The sequence below is a fragment of the Vombatus ursinus genome, unplaced genomic scaffold (assembly GCF_900497805.2).
Source record: "Vombatus ursinus unplaced genomic scaffold, bare-nosed wombat genome assembly UNPS02014870.1, whole genome shotgun sequence".
NCBI lineage: Eukaryota > Metazoa > Chordata > Mammalia > Diprotodontia > Vombatidae > Vombatus > Vombatus ursinus.
In genome coordinates, this window is record NW_020954648.1 from 8,939,043 (window position 1) to 8,959,881 (window position 20,839).

The following is a 20,839-nucleotide window of genomic DNA, read 5'->3' on the forward strand; positions in this document are numbered from 1 at the left end:
GTGTAAACCCTGAGCTCTGACCTAGTAGATGACATAGTCTAGGAGAAAATAAAGAGGAAGAAGAAATGGGAGAATGAAAGCTAAGTGGCAGTTGTGAGAGCTAGAGGATGCAGCAGTGTGTGTGTGTGTGTGTGTGTGTGTGTGTGTGTGTTTGTAGTTTTCTACCTCCTTGCCAGCAGCCTTCTCACCCTGAAGATGCCTCCACCCTGCAGCCCTCTCTTCAGACTGATGATTCCCCGGCTTACACGACCATTTCTTGAGATGCCCAAGCCGTGTGCACTTCACTCCAAGCTCCACTCCTCTTTCTAAAGACCTCTGTACCTCCCTGCCAAGAGTCTTGCTTCTGTGCAGGTATCTGCCTCCTCTCACCCCAGTGCTTTCTAGCTTCCCTTTTGTGTTATCTTTCTCTATTTGAATGTCAGATCCTTTAGGGTAAGGACTGGCTTTTTTGTTTGTATGTGAACCTCTGATACCTAGTACAATGCCTGATACAGAGTAGATGCCTAATAAACGTTATACTTGTCTGTGAGAGTATGAGTATATCAGACAATTATGTGAGTGTGACTTTGTATGTCGAAGAAAAAAGTAGAAAGAAGTGTTTGTGTGTGAAAGAAAAAGTGGAACAAAAAGCAAGAAGGAAGTGCATAAGAAAATCCAATTCTTTCCATTTTTTGAAAGTTACTAGGGATCGTATGGAGACAATTTCAGCATATTTCTCTATTATCTTGGACAGATAAAAAGACAAAACTAAGACAGAGTTTTCTTTCATGTGCCCAAAATACTTAAAAGGAAGAAGCATAGGAAATGTAATGTGTGATATACAGTACAGTACAAATTTTTCATACTTGTTACAGAAACAAAAGGTATTTCATTAGATTAATACAAAATACTGTTCCTTCTGAAAATATTACCTCGACAGCGGACCTGGTACTGATGGAGGAGTCATTCCATAGTCTTCATATCGCTAGGCGGGAAAAAAGAAAGGGAGAAAAAGAAGATAAGATAAATATTTATATATATATATATAATGTTATATATTATATATATTTATATATATGTATATTTTAATCTTGCAATTGATGTATAATGCTGCCAGAGAGTGCTAAGTGCTTTAGTCTATGCAGATCAAAGTACTAGACGCTGATCACAAACGTAGCTAATTATGACAGAGATTAGAAACAAACATTTTAAAAACTTTTTCTTTTCTTTTTTCTTTTTTTTTCAGGCAACTGGGTTTAAGTGACTTGCCCAGGGTCACACAACTAGTAAGTGTCAAGTGTTTGGTCTGAGGCCAGATTTGAACTCGGGTCCTCCTGACTTCAGGGCGGGTGCTCTATCCACTGTGCTACCTAGCTGCCCCAACCTTTTCTTTTTTTATCATAAATCTAATTTCACAGTAACAGCTAACCTTAAAGAACACCGTATTTGTCTTAAAGACAATAAATGGAACAAAGGCTAAATCAGTAAACTCACAGGCATGATTTAATGTTTCCTACTGTACTTATCAACTTACTCTAACCCATCTAGATAGAATCTGATTAGGATGTCATTCTATATAAGTCACCCCAAGTCATGAAGGTAGTTGAGAGTCGGATATCTTCCAAGACAAGTGGGCGCATGCTGCTAAGATTTCCAGAGACTTCAGGCCAAATTACTGTCAAACATCCTTGGAGCTTCTCACAGTGCTTGGCGATGTGTTCCCTGATAAGGATCCTCTTACTTCCATGAGCTTTATTACTTATTGGCTGTTAAGATCCCAAGGCTTCAACACCTACTCCATCTCTAAGGGGTTACTATTGCTAAGGAGAGAACCTGATGAGCCTGGACCCTCTACATCAAGGCTAATGCAACCATGTCTCTAAGACAAATCAGAAAAGCTCCAAGTTTAGCCAGAGGTTACGGCATTTTCTGAGGGTTAGAAATTGCCTGATAAGGAGGATTCTACCTCATTAGAGGAACCTGATCTCTTTTGAGCTACCCTGGCCCTTTAAGACCTAGAAGGCTTCCTGTGGAGGCAGAGCCAACTTAATAGCTCTGACCATAAATTTAGAGGTGGGAGGGACTTTGGAGATTGAGTTCAATATCCCTACCCCTTTCATATAGATGAGGAAACTAAGACTGAGGTAGACTGAATAATTTGTCCAAGGTCATTTACTGTGTGTGTGTGTGTATGTGTGTGTGTGTGGCACAGTGGATACAGCCCTGGGCTTGGAATCAGGAAGAGTTATTGTCACGACTTCAAGTTTGGCCTCCGACACTCACTAGCTATGGGATGCTGGGCAAGTCACTTAACCCTGTTTGGCTCAGTTTCCTCATCTGTTAAAAAAAAAAAAGGAGCTAGAGAAGGGAATGGCAAAACCATCAGAGTGCCTTTGCCAAGAGAACCCCAAAGAGGGTCCGGAAGAGTTAGATATGACTCAAACGAATGAACAATAACATATCAGCACTCTAACTCTCTTCCTACTCTCTTCTTCATGCGTTTAACGAGGGGAAGAAAATATTCACAGAAGAGTAAAAGAAAACCTCTTCTTCAGGCCCTTTCTTCTAAACATTCCTAATCTTCTAAACCACATGACACAAGGGTAAATAAATTAAAACTACACAGAGCATCATTATCCCAAAAGCATTAAAAAAAAAAAAAAAGGACAACTCATGACTAATCTTTTTCCCTATCACAGGTTTCCCTGCCAACATATCTTTCTGGATAGGAAGTAAAATGTTTATTCCTAAGATTAAATTACAAAGAATTCCAAAAATTCTTTTTGAAGGATTATGTCCTAAAGTTTGTAAATGGTCCCAATCTCTCTAGAACCTACAACTTTTATTGCACACTCTGGATACAGACAGATTCCTTTAGCTAGGGATCCTCAGAACTGATTTCTAAGAGGACTTGTATCCCTTCTACACAGCATTGTTGTTTTGTTTTGTTTTGTTTTGTTTGGCTAGGCAATGGGGTTAAGTGACTTGCCCAGGATCACACAGCTAGTAAGTATTATGTGTCTGAGGCCAGATTTGAACTCAGGTCCTCCTGAATCCAGGGCCAGTGCTCTATCCACTGCACCACCTAGCTGCCCCTACACAACGTTGTTTTGAACACATTCTTTTTAAAGTAGGTTCAGATTCATTATTTGCACTAATTGGGACCTTGCTTTAATGAGAAAAGGTTTTTAAAAAGAGATTTAAAGTGTCCTTGTCCCTTTCAGTATGGCAAGAAGGTAGGATCTGAAGTCAGAGGATCTGGTTTTGAATACTGGCGCCACTATTTATTACCAGTTTAACTATGGGAAAGTCGCTTAACCTCTCTAGACTTCAGGTAAATTAATGGAGTTGGTCTATATTGTCACTAAAGAATCATCCTGGTACACTGGAAAGAACACTGGCTCTGGAGTCAGAGGAAATGGATTAAAATCCTGCTTCTTCCATTTACTGTCTACGTGACCTTGGGCAAAGTCATGCTTCCTCAACTGTAAAATAAGAGAGTTGAATTAGATGGTCTCTGAAGTCCTTTTTAACTCTAGATCTATGAGCCCTTTGGTTTCAAAACTATGATCCTAAAAGAAAGAAAAAGATGAGGAAAATACATGGTACACAATTAAAACAACTTCAAACTGACCTATTTAAATAAAATATTGACGAAGAATGGGAATTGATGAAAAATAAGATACTGTCACTGATTATAATAATTATTAATAACTACAATAATTTAACACATAAATTTAACCCATGGAAATGAGCCGCCATACTGAACAAAAATGCCAAAGTGGAGGGATAATGGCAGCCAAGAGCGATACCAGTTTAAAATACAAATCACTTGTAAAATCTTAAGGAAAAGGATGATAGATTATACAACAGTGATAAACAGTTTAAAGAAAGCTTGACAACAGACTCACATATGCAATGCCATCATGTGGGCATTTAAGGATGCAACTGGAAGAACAAATAGACAAAGAATAGGAAAGATGTACAAAGATTTTTGTAACAATCTACTGCATTGTGACTCTATTATCATTGTCCCAGATGTGCTTATAGACAAAAGAAGAAAAGACAATAAAGAAAGCAAAGACGGGAAAAGCAGCTGGAATACACCAAATATATACAAGGAGGGTTTATGCCGAAGACAACAGTTAAGTGCATTGTGGCATTGATTCTCTAGTGATCTGAAGAAAAGAAAGACATCAATCATATGTAAGAAATAATATACCTTATTGCTAACAAAACATAGCCAAGAGAATATAACTTCTGATTCATACACCTACTTTCCCACCCATATGAAATCTTTATAAGAATAATCTACATAACATTGAAGGCAGACTTATTTAACCAATCAACAAGTATGTATTAAATGCCTACTATATGCCAGGCAGTGTTCTAGGTGCTATGGATATAAATACAAAGGATGAAGCAATCTCTTCTCTCAAGGAGCATGCACTCTAACAGGGAAGACGGAAGACAGTAAGTACATATTTACGTATATTCAGAATAAATATAAAGGCTATCAGGAGGAAACAGGCAGATTTTCACAAGTAATACTACAATAGCAGACCACATCTTTACGATCATACAACTGACTAAAAGAGATCAAGAATACAAGATTCCACCATGCCTACCTAATACCATTTTCTCTAAAAAAAAAAAAAAAAAAAGCATTTGATTTGATCTAGCAAAACTTTGCCTTAAAGGCTCCCTACGACAAAGTGTCTACTGTCAAAATTACATAAAAGATATGACAAAATAGGTAGCACAATCCTCTGATCATTAATACATTAATAAGGCATAAAACAGAGATGTATAGGCACTAATTGCAGAGTCTAAGTCAAAAAGAGATTTCATATAATGAGGTCTTCCAGATGCATCTTTCCGAAAAGGGCACTGCACCAATTGCACCAAGCTCTGTAACCTTATAAAGTCTCTTCAATGATATCTATAATCACTCAAAAGAATTGGGTTTTATTATATAACACAAGAAAAACCAAGTGGATGATGAATGCCTATTGTCTAGACCAGTGGTGTCAAGCTCAAATAGAAATGGATCACTGCAGCCACATATTGACTCAGAAAAAGACAAATTAACATCTATTTCGTACTATATTTCGATTTATTTTGTTAAACATTTCCCAACTACATTTTTTTTCCTTTTTTTTTTCTTTTTTGGTGAGGCAATCAGGGTTAAGTGACTTGCCCAGGATCACACAGCTAGTAAGTGTTTAAGTGTCTGAGGCCACATTTGAACTCAGGTCCTCCTGACTTCAGGGCCAGTGCTCTATCCACTGCGCCACCTAGCTGCCCCAGAAAAGGATGTTATTAAAAAAAACCTATGGTCAAAAAAAAAAAAAAAAAGATGGAACCATCCCATGGCAAGAGTGAACGATGCTTTAGCCTGTATGTTTCGCTGGTATCCTCACAATGTTAAGAGAACCTCAGTATGTTGGTTGGACCCTCTTGGAAATCATGAAAGGACAAGAGTCAAAAAAGAAGAATCGGCATATTGTGATTTGCATCATAGGAGGGAATAATCTCATCAGTGAAAGCACAGATTCACTAGAACACTGAGTATACTTTACCTGATGAGAGAGTAATGTGCCAATGACAAGATATGAGGTATTCAGGCGTAATTCTCCAATGTTGCTCATGGTAGAGCCTGGCTTCACAGGATTATGACCATAGGGACCATGGATTAGAGCTGGAAAGGATTCACAGTGTAGTAGCCCAGGAGCAATCTCCTCCAACTCACACTTGAAGGTTGGGTGCTCCAGGGGATAACCACCCCTGGATTCAAGATACTTTGTGAGTTCACACTCCTAAAACCACAGCTCACCAGCCTTTGCCACTGTGTATAGTTTTCAACAGTATGCCACAGTACACATCAGCTCAAAGCAAAGACATTGACTGAAGTGGCACATTAAGAAAAATAACAACAAAAACATCTGCTCCATAAATCTGGGACATCCTATCCCACAAATACATGAGTGGTGAAAGTGGTCATACAGAGAGGTCACACATAGGGAGGCACATACTTAGGGAACATCTGTAGCCAGGATTCATGTGCAGAGGTTACACGTATGAGTCCAAGGCATGAGTGAGATGACTAATCAAGCATTAAGGGGTTGCTCTTTGTGCTATGGTCTCTAGAAAACAAGCCATCCTTCTTGGTTTCAGCTGTAAATAACCACATTCGGAACTCTTTACCAGTATTAATATCAATTTCCAGAATCAAATAGTTTTTTGTTTGTTTGTTTGTTTGTTTTAGGCAATTGGGGTTAAGTGACTTGCCCAGGGTCACACAGCTCGTAAGTAAGTGTCAAGTGTTTGGTCTGAGGCCGGATTTGAACTCAGGTCCTCCTGACTTCAGGGCCAGTGCTCTATCCACTGCGCCACTTAGCTGCCCCCAGAACCAAATAGTTTTGTGGAAGAATGAATCCATTTCACTAAGCACCATTTATCATCTCTTCCTTTTTAGTCCAAATCTCCATCAGTCATAGGTAGAGTTAACCCTTTGTTAGACTAGTATTATGAGGTGTAGAAAACAGACGAGGGACCTCACATGGGATGGCCTCAAGCTCAAACATCTCTTTGTAATTTACCTTTTATTACTAGTTTGAACTCAGATCCTCTAATATAATTTTGCTATTTCAGGCCGGAATGGTATCAGAAACCTTGTAGTAACATCACAAAATTTCTGGTTGGGATTTCCTTAATAAGAGTTGTGAAATTGCCATGAGCAGGTACTCAACCAGGAATTGCTCACTATCTTTCCTCTCTTTCTGTGACTCAGCTAGTTCAAAGAAGAATATTCTAGGACCACAGATAAATATGTTGCTTTCTTAGCTAGTTACTTGTTCCTAACTTCTATCTGTGTGGTAGGTGAAAGAAAAAAAAAAAAGAGAGAGAGAGGTTATAGCGATTTGGATATCACAGGACTGAAAGCACAAAAGTCCCCATGACTAATCTTTTTTCAATCACAGATTTTCCTTCCATCTTGCCTTTCTGTAAGAGAAATTAACCCTTTCTACCTTCAGCTTCCTGGATTCCTTAAATGAATTTACTTTGAAACTCCAAAGCAAAGACCATCATTTAACTTATTAGCAACCTACAATGTTTACAACGTCTTGGATAGATATTTGGTTTAACTATAGATACCAGAAGAATTAGATAGAGAACTCATCAAAACTTTTTTCTAAAGGTGCTTGTATCCTAAATACAGAACTTAACAATACTGAATATTTTTTTAAAAGAAGTAACATAAGTTTAAAAGAAGTAAGAAATTTTTTAAAAGAAGTAACAAGAACTTAAAATGGTTTAATCACACTATACAAGGAGAACACTGAAATCCAAACCGACAGCGAGTAATATTTCCGCCACAACAATGGGGAGCATGTACTATACTTAGCAGGATATGATTCAATGAATTCAGTACTGAAGTCATGTTTTTAGAGCTGGAAGGCATCTTATAATTCATCTACTCTAACCCTGTAAAAACTATATTAATGCATATGTATATATGTATTTTGCCAGGAAATACGAGCTTTCAAATTCATCTATGAAACATTTTTTTTAAAACCTTGAAATTTAAAGATGGCGATTCTGGGAACTAAGTGAAATAAAATTTAAAAAAATTATCCTTTATTTCACTGTTTTAACACCACAGTGGCCAATGGCTTTTCTTAAGAGTATTAATGGAGAAGTGACTATTTCCTTCTATATACTGCTTATGTAAATCCCTTCTAATGATACAAGAAGCTAATAAAGGACTAAAAAGCATAATTGTACTTTCAGTGGGTAAGACGATAAAATATAAAGAATGGATGTGACCCAGGGCAAGTCACTTAACCCTGTTTGCCTCACTTTCCTCATTTGTAAAAGGAACTAGAGAAGAAAATGGCAAATCACTCCAACATCTTTGCCAAGAAAACCCCAAATGGGGTCACAAAGAGTTGGACATGACTAAACAACAAAAATGTAGCATCATTCCCAGAGATTTGGAGGACTGGCCTGACCTTGACATGATGGACAGAATGGAGGATTTAGAGTCAGAAAGACCCAGGTTCAAATCCTATCTCAGAGATTTGCTAGTTGTGTGACTTTGGGCAAGTCATTTAACTTCTTTCAGTTTCAATATCCTCATCTGTAAAATGTGAATGATAATAATAATAATAATAATGATAATAACACCTACCACACAGGGTCGTTATAAAAATCCAATGTGGTAATATATACATAAAACTTTGTAGACCTAGAAGTCCTATAAAAATGTCAGTTATTAATCTAGTGATCTCAATTACACATTAAAAAAAAATTCTATCTCAACTCACCTATGTGAAATGAATAGAACCCTGGGCCTGGAATCAAGAAGACCTGAATTCAAATCTAGCCTCAGATACTTACTAGCTGTGTGACCCTGGGCAAGTCATTTAAACTCTATCTGCCTCAGTTTCCTCATCTGTAAAATGGGGATAAGAACACCTACCTCCCAGGGTTTGTGAAAATGTTGGTAAAGCACTTTGCAAACTTAAAGTGCTATTTTAGTGTTACTGCTGTTTTTGTTGCCTAATCCTCTTTCTTCGTAATAAAAGGGGCAGATGTGAGTGAAGGATGGGAGTACAAATTTTTAACAGCACCTAAATGAGATGGACATGGGTGAAAATGGCTGGAAAGAAGATTTGCTCATGAAGCACTCTACAGCGGATCACAAGTTCTTTGCCTGACATTAACAAAATCTCTCTAGAGGACAAATTCATTTTACTCACAGAAAAGGAAATATGATCCATCAAGTGTAATGACTCAGTATTTGCACAACTGACAGCTTGGGCTAACAGTAATGACGTGTCAAAGTAGACAAACAATAACTGAAGCTCATGTGGGAACAGAAGACACCTTGAAATCTCAATTTCCGTGATTTTATTGTATTCACAGGGGACAAAGGCTGGGTTTCCCCCAAGGAGCAAACAGAAACTCTTAAGACAGTTCTCAGGACAGTTCTTGGACTCAGATATACCCAATGTTTCTATTTTTCTGCTGATCAAACTAACAAGATAAAGTTTCAATCTGATATTTCAAATAATTTCTTAACAGACAGCTGGAATTTTTTTTCTCCCCTGTTCTATAAACACAGGACTGATTTCCCTATACTTAACAAAAGGATAACCTGAAAGGAATCTGGTGAACAAACCTATATATATATATATATGAAATTTTGTTTGAAAACTGTTCCCTTATGTTCAAATGTGTTAAAAAGGTTTGAGGGGGAAAAGGCATTACTGGTTTTGAAAAATGCTCTTTGTCGTGATATCAGATTAAAAAAAAAGATTGCAGAAAAGTGAATGTTGTTGCAAGCAAAATGTCAAAATCTGTAGAACTAAAGAAATTTTATTGTACAGCAATGTCCTTTTTTGTGAGGGGAAGATTCTCAACCAATGGATTAATTTGTACAGGTAATTGTAGATGAGAAACTCCTTCATCAATGTAACTCCTCTGCCACTTAGTCTTAAGGAATTCCAGGTCTTCCTTATTCCAAGACCACTTTCATATTTACATATATATATATATGTATACACACACATATACACACATATATATATATTCTCATACTAAATTACTCTCAAATACTTGGAATTTATTCCATTATCTCATGATTTTGACTGTTCCCTCCAGCGATCCACATTACAACCACCCATCTCTTTCCATTCTGTGAATCTTGTACAGTTCCTCTCCTCAGTTCCTCACTTTCTGCTGATTCATAAGGATACTAATGGAGTACTTCAGCTGCCTTCCTGTTATCCCTCATCCCTGCTACATGACCAATCCATGTTCTCTTCTTACAAAATACATTTCTCTGATGACATCAATTAGATATATTTTAGTAGAATTTCTGTTCTTTAAAGTTTATCACTGGTTATCAGAGGCAGCCTGCTTATACCCACTATGCATTTCTCTACTGTCCTGTATGTGATATGCATTTTTTTTTTGGAGACTGTAGTATTCCATGTGTTGCTGTCATACATTAATACAATAGAATATTGGCATTAAAATATGGGCCTTTGTTTCTGAGAGATGTTGGGGGTATTTAAAAAGGAGCTTTTCAATTTCCTGAAGGAATCTAGCTTGCTCTCCTTTAACTTTAGTCCTAACTCATTGTTGGTACATATTGTCTGTCCCAGATATACATACAGAAAGACAAGCTCTAAAGATTGTCCTTCCAGCTGCATGTTATAATCTCAGCAACAAATGTCTTCTTTTCACTTGGCCTTTCCCACATGGATGGTCAAGTCAAACTCTTTTGAGTGGTTACAAATCACTTTCTGTTAGGGTGAAATGTGGGGCTTGATGAAGCATAAGCTGATGATAAAAACTGAAATTTATAAAATGCTTGAAGGTTGCAAAACACTTTAGATACATTAATTATCTCATCCTCACAACAACTCTAGGAAGGTAAATGCTATAGGTATTATTATCATCGTTTTATAGTTAAGGAATTTCAAGTAAAGCAAGGTAAATGACTTGTCCAAGGTAACACAGCTGGTAAACATCAGAGGGAGGATTGGAAACCCTTCAGATCCTGAGTCCAGAATCCTTGCCCTTTACACCATTGTTTGTCAGACTCAAATAGAAATGGATCCCTGCAGGCGGCATGTTGACTTAGAAAAGCATACCTGGCTGCAAGTTTAACGCCTCTGCTCTACACCATGAATAGAAGCGAACATGCACCAGTAAGCTGTGAATAAGCCTCAAATGCTAGAACTGAAAGCAAATGGAAGGTTTTCCTTTGTGCAGAGCAAAGTAAAACGAAGATCAAGCTGAATACCCATTGATAATTGTAAATCTTAGTACAGAGCACTACCAGTTACATAATTCAGTGTTCTATACCTTTTAATCTGGTGCTACAGCATTCTTTCTTTCAAGCTCTGCAACATGAGTAGTCATTATGAAATAATTCAATATTTATTTTCCTTAAAAGTTTTTATTGCTTTATGCAAAAATTAATATTGACTTCATCAAGTATTTTGTCTATCATGTGGCATCTCCTGAGCATCAGGAAGAGTGTCTAGGAGAAAATAATCATTCTTTAGAGAGTGTGCCCCACAAACACAAGTCTATTTTTGTGCCTAAACATTAAACTTAGATTATTTAGTTTCACACAGCTTTCTCAGAATATGTATTAAAATTTTAGAAGAACCTATTAAATGACTAAACTGGGGTACAAATTAGAATTACTACCACACAACTGCTCTCCTGAGTCACACCTCTTGATTAAATCATTTCATCTCAAATTAGTAGAAAACAATGAAAGCATCACTTCCTTACTATGAATCTTCCTGAGCCGAAAGTAAAGAACAACAGGGTGTGGTGGAGAGGACGCTGGATTTGGGGTCAGGGGACCTGGTTTTGAATCATGGCTCAGCTACTTATTGTCTAAGCGACTACAGGCAAGTCATTTAACTACTCTGGCCTTCAGTTTCCTCATGTGGAAGATGAAAGGTTTGATGAGATGGCAAGATCTCTTGCCAATCTAAATGTATAACCCCCAAAACTGGCTGAATATATTTTAAAAAATTATAATAATTAGTGGTAAAATAGCAAAACACCACACACTAAAAAGCTAAGACACAGTTCGAGTACTGGATCCAAGGTATCCACTGCTCCTTCTTCTAGATGAAGCTGCCAATCCTTGCATCGGGATGGTACAATTGGGAAGAACACGGGATGGCCTCAAGCTCAAATATTTCCTGACTGGACAGATTCTAAATTTGCTAGTCATTCTTGTGGATTTTAACCATTTGAGAGCAAAACATCCAAACAAACAGTAAAACCCCAGGAAGTCACCTGGAGCATATAAAGCTAAGATAAGTATTCTTCTGTTCAACCCATAGGATTGATGTTAAGGAATGGGAGCAGAGAGGTTCATCTACTCTACACACTGGACATTATCACCACAGGTGAGTCAGAGATAGTTGAATTTTGCTGAACTACCTAGGCTTCTGGGGCCACAGAGGGTCCCCATCTAGTCGGTAGCGGCCTAAACAAGAGACATGAATAATTTTGAGAAAACCCTTCAGGTTGCATTTTTTTCTATACACAAAGGAGAATATCACTTGACACTTATGCTATCTCCATTTCAGCACTGTTGGGAAAACCCAAGATAACATCCTTATTAAAACAGTAATAAAAACAACCTGAAAAAAACCTTAGGACCAGCGAGGGACTGCCTTTAGCACTGAGGGACTCTTTCACATGCAAAGAAAAATACAGTAAAGAAAGAGACACTTTCCAGGCTTTGGTTATTGCCAAATGCCACTAGATATTTGATCTATGGATCCTGAAAATAAAAAGAAAAGTATCAGCAGTCATCTCAACCCAACCATCTTGCCCAAAAGAGAGTTCGAAAAGATTGCCACTCACGCTACATGGATTGCTGGGTGTCTGAGTTGGGCCATAGAAAGAACCCCACTGGGTGGTTCGACGCTCTTCTTGGCCAGGCGTACTGCTGACTTGTAGGCCTGGTGCGACCCCAGGTGCGGTAACGGAAGAAGGCTGAACTGCTTGGCTACTAGGAGCTACCAGGGCAAAGGCATCGTCCAAGAGGGAGTGCATTGTCTGTCTTGCTTCTTCAATAGATGGCTTGGGTGGGATGTACTGGGAAGCAGGGAAGGGTAAGCCTGGATATTTCCCGAGGTCAGCAGAGGAAGGTGACTGAGGCTCTGCGGGCAAGTCAGGATCTGACTACACAGAAAGAAAAAAAGGAAAGACACAATCAGATGTGAGTTTTTATCATATTGACTCTAAAAATGCTAGGTCCAAATCTAATTGTCAACTGAGACTTTTTTTTTTTTTTTTTTTTACAAACAATGGAAAGAGCTTTTTCCATGAATATAAGAATTAACAATGGCAGACTGTCTGGGAAGAGATTACAATTCATTAGAAGAAAGACTGGAAAAAAATATACTACCACTTCAATAATCTGGGAGTTCACTTGTCTGGGAAACTTAGCTGTCTGAAATATGGCCAAGACAGATTATAAAAAAAGAAAAATATGCCTCTGATAAGTCAAAATGGATTTCACAAAGTCCATTCATTATAACTGAACTCAGAGTAACAATAATAAAGTCATAATCATGATAAGAAAAGCATTTATATAGCACCTACTATGTGCCAGGCACTGTGCTAAATGACTTAGAAATATTATCTTATTTGATCCTCACAACAATCCTTAGAAGTATGCACTATTATTATACTAGTTTTACAACTGAGGAAACTAGAGTCCCTAAGTCCTCACTCAGAGCACATTTACTCCTAGTTTAGGAACAATTTTTATAAGTTTGTTTATCTGGCTGCAGATCAGAAGCTGCTAATTAGAAAGGATCTAAGGTGCTATTAAAGGTAAGCATACTAACAACACATAACAGCTAACAGTAAGGGACAGAATAGAAGTATGAAAAAGATTTTAAGAATAGCAGCCCTTTTAGAGTAGGAGCAAACTTCCCCATATATCTCAATAAAAATCCTGAGCACAGTGTAAAACTGATGTCCAGAATGATGGCTTTTAGTCACTAGGTTAAATTGTGTTCAGCATTATTTGTCTAAAAAGGCAGAGAGATTTGCATTTTTAAATTGCTTCATTTTTTTTAAGTGTTGGTGTTGAATGGAACAAACTTTAGTTTCTCTGAAAATTCAGTCATATGGAATTCTTCATTCTCCACTGATGCTAACTAAAGAAATGAAGTATTACCATACTATGTTCTTGGTCAACTGTTCAACGTGCTGATCACAGGAAAAGGTAAAGAAGCTTCCTTCTAGGAGCCATCCTGGGCTCCTAGACTCCACTACAGGTGAATTATCTACATTTTAGCTTAATGAACCAAAATTCAATGTCACTGCAAATGAAGCATGTAAAATGGTAATATGTTCTGCAAAGGAGCTTGGTAGCAACATTCTCTCTAAGTAGGGGAGAGAGGGTAGGGAACAGAGGAAGAGGGCATTCTGTTAGTCTAAGAGGGTTCATCAGAACTGGCATTCTGAGATTCAGTTTTGTGATGGCTATGAGACAAAAAATTAAAAAAAAATTTAAATCACTTTCTATATAGACACGCTAGGTTTGTACAAAATAAAATTCTTTCTGCACACAGAGATCTTCACCTTTGCTATCAGTCTTACAGATGCATGTTACAACACGGATGGCCTAAGGCACACCATCCCTATTATTAGTTTAACAATTTAAAGTGAGAGGCCTATTGATGATACAGTAGTGTTATCTTCATACACTTAAGGGCAGTGCATTTATTTTAATTATAGTTTAGAAAAGCATGGAAATTACAGTGGTTAATTCCACTCCGAAGGAAAATGCCCCTTACTTGTCAGGAAGATTATTTCTCAAAGATATCTATCATCCTTGGTAGCTATTATAATGGAAAGTGGTGCTCTTGGAATTTTTAGAAAGCTGCTGGAGAAGGGGAGAAGGGAGATCCTGCTAAGGTTTCCTTAGTATAAAACCTGTTATGGCAAGTACATACGGCTAATGAAGTGACTATCAGCCATCCAATGGGATCTTCTCTAGTTCTAAGTCTCATTTGAAGATCAAACAAAAAAAAGCAAATGTAAGGGTGGGTTATCCATTCTCAGCCCAATTAATCAGAGAAGGCCAAGACTAATCAATCAATCAATCAAAAGTAAACTCTGTATGAGTCCTTAATAAATCCTTGTGAGAATCATAGAGGCTTCGGGTCATTGGATGATACAGTACAGGAAATCTTGTGACTAACTGAAGAATACCCATTGGAGAGGGAAGGAGGAGGAACGTGTAATAGCTGCCAGGAGCAATATACCTTTGGAGAAACAAGCTAAAACAAGTAACTCGATGACTCCAATGATAGTAGATGACTTGGTAGACAGACCATGAAAGGTGGGGATTAAAGTTCAGATCAAAATAGGCATTGTTCAACTACAAGACAAAATTGAGTTCTGGGTGGAAAGCTAGAAATAGCGCTTTCTGAAAGTGTGGTGAAATGAAGTTTCCTTATAGATTCATACAAGGAAACATCTCTAAATGCTGTCATCACAGCTGACTTGATGATGATTGGGCTGTCACTTAAGAGAACAAAGTACAGCTTCCTCATAGCCAAAGAGAAGACTTTTTGGGGTCAAATGAAAGGATTCCTTCCTTTGGATACTTTACAGTGATTTTATAATAGGAGTAAAGAGGCTCTGCTCCTAGAAACAAATGTCTTTCTATTTCTCCTCACTGAAAATAGAAAGGAACCTTACTTCTAGGGTACAGGTGATCTTTCAAGGGAGAAAAAGAAGGAGGAAAGGGAAGGAAAGGTTATGCTCTAGTTTATATAAAGATCAGGGACCACCCAGTAGGGGAATTTAGGATGAGTTCTAAGAAAAGCTTTGTCTGCCTGTCACGGAGGGAAGGTCCCACATAAGTCCTGTCAGGTAGAGTGTTTTAATTTGGGAGCCTCTTTTGAGCACAGAGAAATTTAGTGTAAGTAATCAATGCATCTCCATTTCCAGGGAAGTAAGAAGAGGAATGTTAACGATGGATACCTTGATAGCTTAACCCTTGAAACCAAATTGGTTCAGATATAGAATAATTCCAATTATGTGGGAAAGTGCTATTTTGATTATGGCTCTTCTAGGCCAGAACTGGATGGGTTCAAAATAACAGATCTTCTATTGTCTATACTAGAAGGCATGTCAAAGGAGGGGCTGTATTCCATCTCTTCATCAGAATACTTCACTGGAATTCGAGAGCCAAAAAACACTTTCAAAAATTAAAAGATGTCATGAGAAGTAATAGTTGCTAGGGATGAGTTTTTTCCATCTTCAGAGAACACAGTTTGGAATCTACTGTAGATAATTCTATCGAGAGAGAAAAAACAATCTAATTTATAAGCCCTCCAACTCTTGGAGTTGGACTTTAGCCTCACAGGAAAGTAATATCATCAGTAGATGTGTCAAACATATGTTGAGACAGAAGAAACTGAATAATGAAATAAATTTAGCAAGCCTTGAGGGAGGAAGGTGGGAGGGAAGCTGGCATTCTTAAGTGGCCATGATTTAATTAAATTTAAGGCCAGTATCAATAAGGCTCTTAACACTCTTAAGTAAAGAGTATTATCTATGTGTTTCTTCTTTTTTACCTAATGGCTCCTAAGGGTCTGAGTGATTTTTTTGAGAGGCAATCAGGGTTAAGTGACTTGCCCAGGGTCACACAGCTAGTAAGGGTTGGAGGCCAGATTTGAACTAGGTCCTCCTGACTCCAGGGCCAGTGCTCTACCCACTGAACCACCTACCTGCTGTCTGAGTGACTTTTTGATTGAGACTCAGTGATTCTCAGTTTAAAAAAAAACGAGGAAGGGAGCAGGGATCAGGATGGATCTGTCATTTCAGGGAAATTCTAGGCAAGGAAACCCTCTCTACCAACACAGCTCAGCAAGTTCTCTGAAAATTTGCCCAGAGCCAAAGAGCCAGTACAGAGATGAGTTTTAAACTCAGGCTTTTTTTTTTTTTTTTCAGCAATTGGGGTTAAGTGACTTGCCCAGGTCACTCAGCTAGTAAGTGTCAAGTGTTTGGTCTAAGGCCAGATTTGAACTCAGGTCCTCCTGACTTCAGGGCCGGTGCTCTATCCACTGCGCCACCTAGCTGCCCTAGACTTTTTTTTTTAAAGGAATTCAAATTTTACCATTTCTTACTGGATGATGTCCACAAATTCCTATCTCTTACAAAAATAATAATACTAGTTATAATAAAACTAAAAATTCCCAACCCTGGAGAACATGAAGAAAGTATATGAAGGAGGAAAAACATGAAAGTCAAAAATAGAGCATAGTATTTTTGAAGATAAACCCACTGGCAGGCAGCTGTGCATAAACCCAAAAAGGAGTCTTTCTCTGCTTAAGGCAGGTACTGCACCATCTTTAACTCTCTTCCCTCTGTTGAACTTCAGTGTATTTTCCCTAGTGCCCAAGAAGATATCCCCAAACAACCTATCACGTTGGGCATACAATATAGGCAGAATTGTTGACTCCCGGTGGCCTTTTGTAGGTGCCATCGCTGTCCGTGGTGATCAGTCTATCCTTCTCAGCATCGGCTGGGGTCCCGTTGATCTGGTGCTTCCGCCGCTGCTTCGGAGAACGTTTTGCACGGGAACTGTCAGAGGAAAAAATGGAGTTAGATTGGACGGATGGTGTGATGATGACAGCTTGAATGACGGTGGTGAAAATGGGAAAAAAGAGAAGGTCACAGGACTTTCTGGAAGAGATAAGGGAAGAGATTAATCTGAGGAACATTTCAAAGGAAGACTAGCATGTGATCACTGCTGAACATGAGAAAAGAGATGATTCAAAGAGGGCTTCAAGGTCTTTGACTGTTGGTGACTTATCAAGAAAAATTGGTAGTACCAACAACCTACAGGTAAGGAAGTAGGAAAGAGAGCCAATTTAGGCAAAATGAGGAAGATGAGGTCTACAGTTTTGGACAGTTATTTGGTTGGTTTTTTTTTGCAACTGTTGCTGTTCAGTCATTTTTCAGTCATGTACAACTCTTCATGACCCCATTTGGGGTTTTCTTGGCAAAGATACTGAAGTGATTTGATATTTCCTTCTCCAGATCATTTTACAGATGAGGAAACTGAGGCAAAGAGGGTTACATAACTTGCCCAGAGTTATACAGCTAGTAAGTGTCGGAGGCCAGATTTGAATTCATGAAGAGGAGTCTTCCTGATTCCAAATCCAGTGCCCTAACCACTTGCACCACCTAGCTGCCCCCTTTAAAAAAGTAATATCCTTTTACTGCCATTTTTGTAATGCTTTATATTCAACAGTTCCAGTGTGAAAAATAAAAATAATCATCAAATAATTTTTACATTAATAGTAGCTATAGCTGAGAATCCATGAGGATTTTTGCAGCAGAGTAGATTCCTGTTTGAAGGCATTTCTTTGTGAAGAGCTCAATTTTTATATAACTTTATTTAAATTCAAGATATTTCACTTTTCTGTGAGAATTACAAAAAGAATTTGTTGGTATAAAAATGTCTAAATAAGGCATCATCTAAGATAATCATATTATGATCCCACTCTGGACTTTTTAAAGCAAATTACAAGGTGGAGAGATGTAATGTATTTACAGAAAAATTTAAGATGGACCGAGTACTAGCAATGACAAGACCAGACATTCAAGAAGACTGGGTTCTAGCTCTGGTCATAGTTTTGTGAAACATTGTTAGGGACCAAGAAGGATCTTGTCTCAATTCCCACTACTGGCTTTTCTGAGATACCCCTGAATGCTCTCCAATCATACCTCTTTCTTGGCTCTATGAACACAGTAGGCACACTGGCAGCCGGGTCCAATATCTTGTCAATCTGCATCTGAGCCCTTCGATACACTCGATGACGTTCTTTGGTGTCGCCTGCTGATAGTTCATCAACCACAGGGAAATCATAATGTCCTCTGCGCTTGGCCCGGAGCCGAATCTTGTTTCGGTGGTGTTCGATCTCTGATTTGTGCCGAAGGGCTGTCTGAATCTTTTAAAAAAATAAGGGGGGAAAAATATGAGAGAATTACTGTACCTAATGAGCTTTCTGTAAACTGTTCTCAGGAGGAACACAATTGCCAATAATTTGATATATCTTTCTGCCGTCTCTGCAAAATCCTATAGTAGAAGGCAATGAATGATGAACTGGGAACCAGGAGGCATAAGTTCTAATCCCAGCTCTGCCAATATCTTTCCCTATCTATATCATCAGACCCAAATGGGCCTCAGTTTCCTTTTTTTTTTTTGTGATTTTGTGAGGCAATCGGGGTTAAGTGACTTGCCCAAGGTTACACAGCTAGTACATGTCAAATGTTTGGTTTGAGGCCGGATTTGAACTCAGGTCCTCCTGACTTCAGGCTCTATCTACTGCACCACCTAGCTGCCCCAGGCCTCAGTTTCCTAACCTACAAAATGAAGAGGTTGGACTTTTAAAATTCTAAGCTCTGAAATACAATGATTCCTATTTCCCCCTTGTACCTAAAAAATGGGGCTCATACTTTGTTTACTATTTGATCTCGCAATTACCTATTCACTGGTAAAGCAAAGATTTAATAGGAACAAATAGTAAGAAGTCCAATGTTAAGTATCTTTTTCACAAGAGCTGTATCATATTTAATAATGAGACATTTTTAATAATAGTCAAATCAAGGGAAAATACAGAAACCATAAAAAAATGACAAGGAACTTTTTTGAAGTATGTATTTATCTGCTCTCCAAGAAATGAAACTTAATACCAAAGGAAAATATGTCAACTAGAAAAATTATTTTAAGTGAGCAAAAAACTTATTTTCTACCTAAATGAATTTTACATAATTGCACAACTAAAAACTAAAGGAGAATAAATTTTTTTTAATAAAGTCAAGCTTGGCCGTTTATTAATCATTTTTATCAAAATATGTTCCAGAAGGCCGCTGTCCCCCAACCATTATACCCACTGCTTCTTATTCTACTTTCAGATAGCTTTAAAAAGTGTCTTTGTTTGTTTCTTCCATCTGAACATCAGAGAAGCAGCGAAACCTGGTGGAAAGGGAGTTGGTCTCAGGGCCGGAAAGACCTGGACTGAAGTCCTATCTTTGAAACATATGTACTGATTACGTGACCCTAGACAACCTTTCAGTGCCCCAAAGCACCTGTTGGCAACCATAAGTTGGAAAGAAAGCACCAAGCTTCACTGGGGCAGGAAGCTTCCTCATCTCTGTATCAGTGAATTCACAGCTTCAGCCCCTCACCCTGTCCTGAGAGCTCACGCCTCTCAACGCCGCCCAAGATGGCCCTAGCTTTTGTTGGCTGCCATAGCACATTGCTCACATCCAGCCGTCCCTGTGGCCTTTTCAACCCGGAGTATCCCTCTGAACGCCAGCCTTCGATTCTCCCCTGACCCTGCTTCCGACTTCTGGACTTGACCTTCTTTCAAACAGTTCATGGATGAAGGGAGATTTGTTACAAATGGAGCAGTTCGACAAGAACTGGGAAGAAAGAGGGCTGGCAGCGACAGAAATGAGAATTTGGGAAAAGGTAGCAGGGGAAAGGGATTTCTGTGTAGTCAGAAGGTGGTTCTAAATGACACGGATTAGGGGACCTGGGGACTAGGAGTAAAGCTGCAGGGATTTGCTAGCCGTGGATCAGGAAAACACAGAGTTGGCAGAAGCTCATGAAATAAATTGGCTCCTAGGTTCCAACTCTCCACAGGATACACAATGAACAGTTTTCTAGAACCGGTTTTATACCCTCCAATGCCACATTGAGGCAGAGTAAATCCCTCCTCAAAGCTCCCAAATTTGACCTATGAGTCCAATTGCTACATTCAACAGTTCCCAGGGGCGGGAGTAAGGGAGGAGGAACGTCTATAAAATAATGGGGTAATTAAAGTTCAGAATGGTTAGTCAGTAGAGTATGCTTTGTATTGCTAGCTTCCAGATATTCCTTCGTTTTTGAGCAATGACATAACTACATGTAATATATGAATATGTAAATAGTAACAGAACCTGGACAAATGACATGAAATAAACCATAAAGGCAGCTAGGTGGCACAGTAGATAGTGTGCCCAACCTGCAGTCAGCAAGTTGTTATTTGTTATTGTTATTCAGTCATTTTTCAGCTGTGTCTGACTCTTCATGACCTCATTTGGAGTTTTCTTGGCAGAGATACTGGACTGATTTGCCATTTCCTTCTCCTGCTCGTTTTACAGATGAGAAAACTAAGGCAAAGAGGGTTAAGTGACTTGCCCTGGGTCACAGAGCTACAAAGTGTTTGAGGCCAGACTGAACTCAGGGAGACGAGTATTTCTGCCCTCTGTGCCAGCAAGACCTGAG

The 20,839-nt window shown here is 38.5% G+C and overlaps 1 protein-coding gene across 1 annotated transcript in view; it reads right to left on the bottom strand.

Moving 5' to 3' along the window:
- Window positions 1-20,839, bottom strand: part of KIAA1549 (KIAA1549 ortholog) — a 152,352-nt gene that overhangs the window by 17,403 nt on the left and 114,110 nt on the right. The window contains exons 14-17 of the mRNA XM_027842356.1: window positions 18,292-18,515; window positions 16,998-17,142; window positions 12,394-12,714; window positions 912-964 (exon numbers count right to left, since the gene is read on the bottom strand). Coding sequence (XP_027698157.1) covers window positions 912-964; window positions 12,394-12,714; window positions 16,998-17,142; window positions 18,292-18,515 — 743 coding nt within the window. The remainder of the gene's footprint in view (window positions 1-911; window positions 965-12,393; window positions 12,715-16,997; window positions 17,143-18,291; window positions 18,516-20,839) is intronic.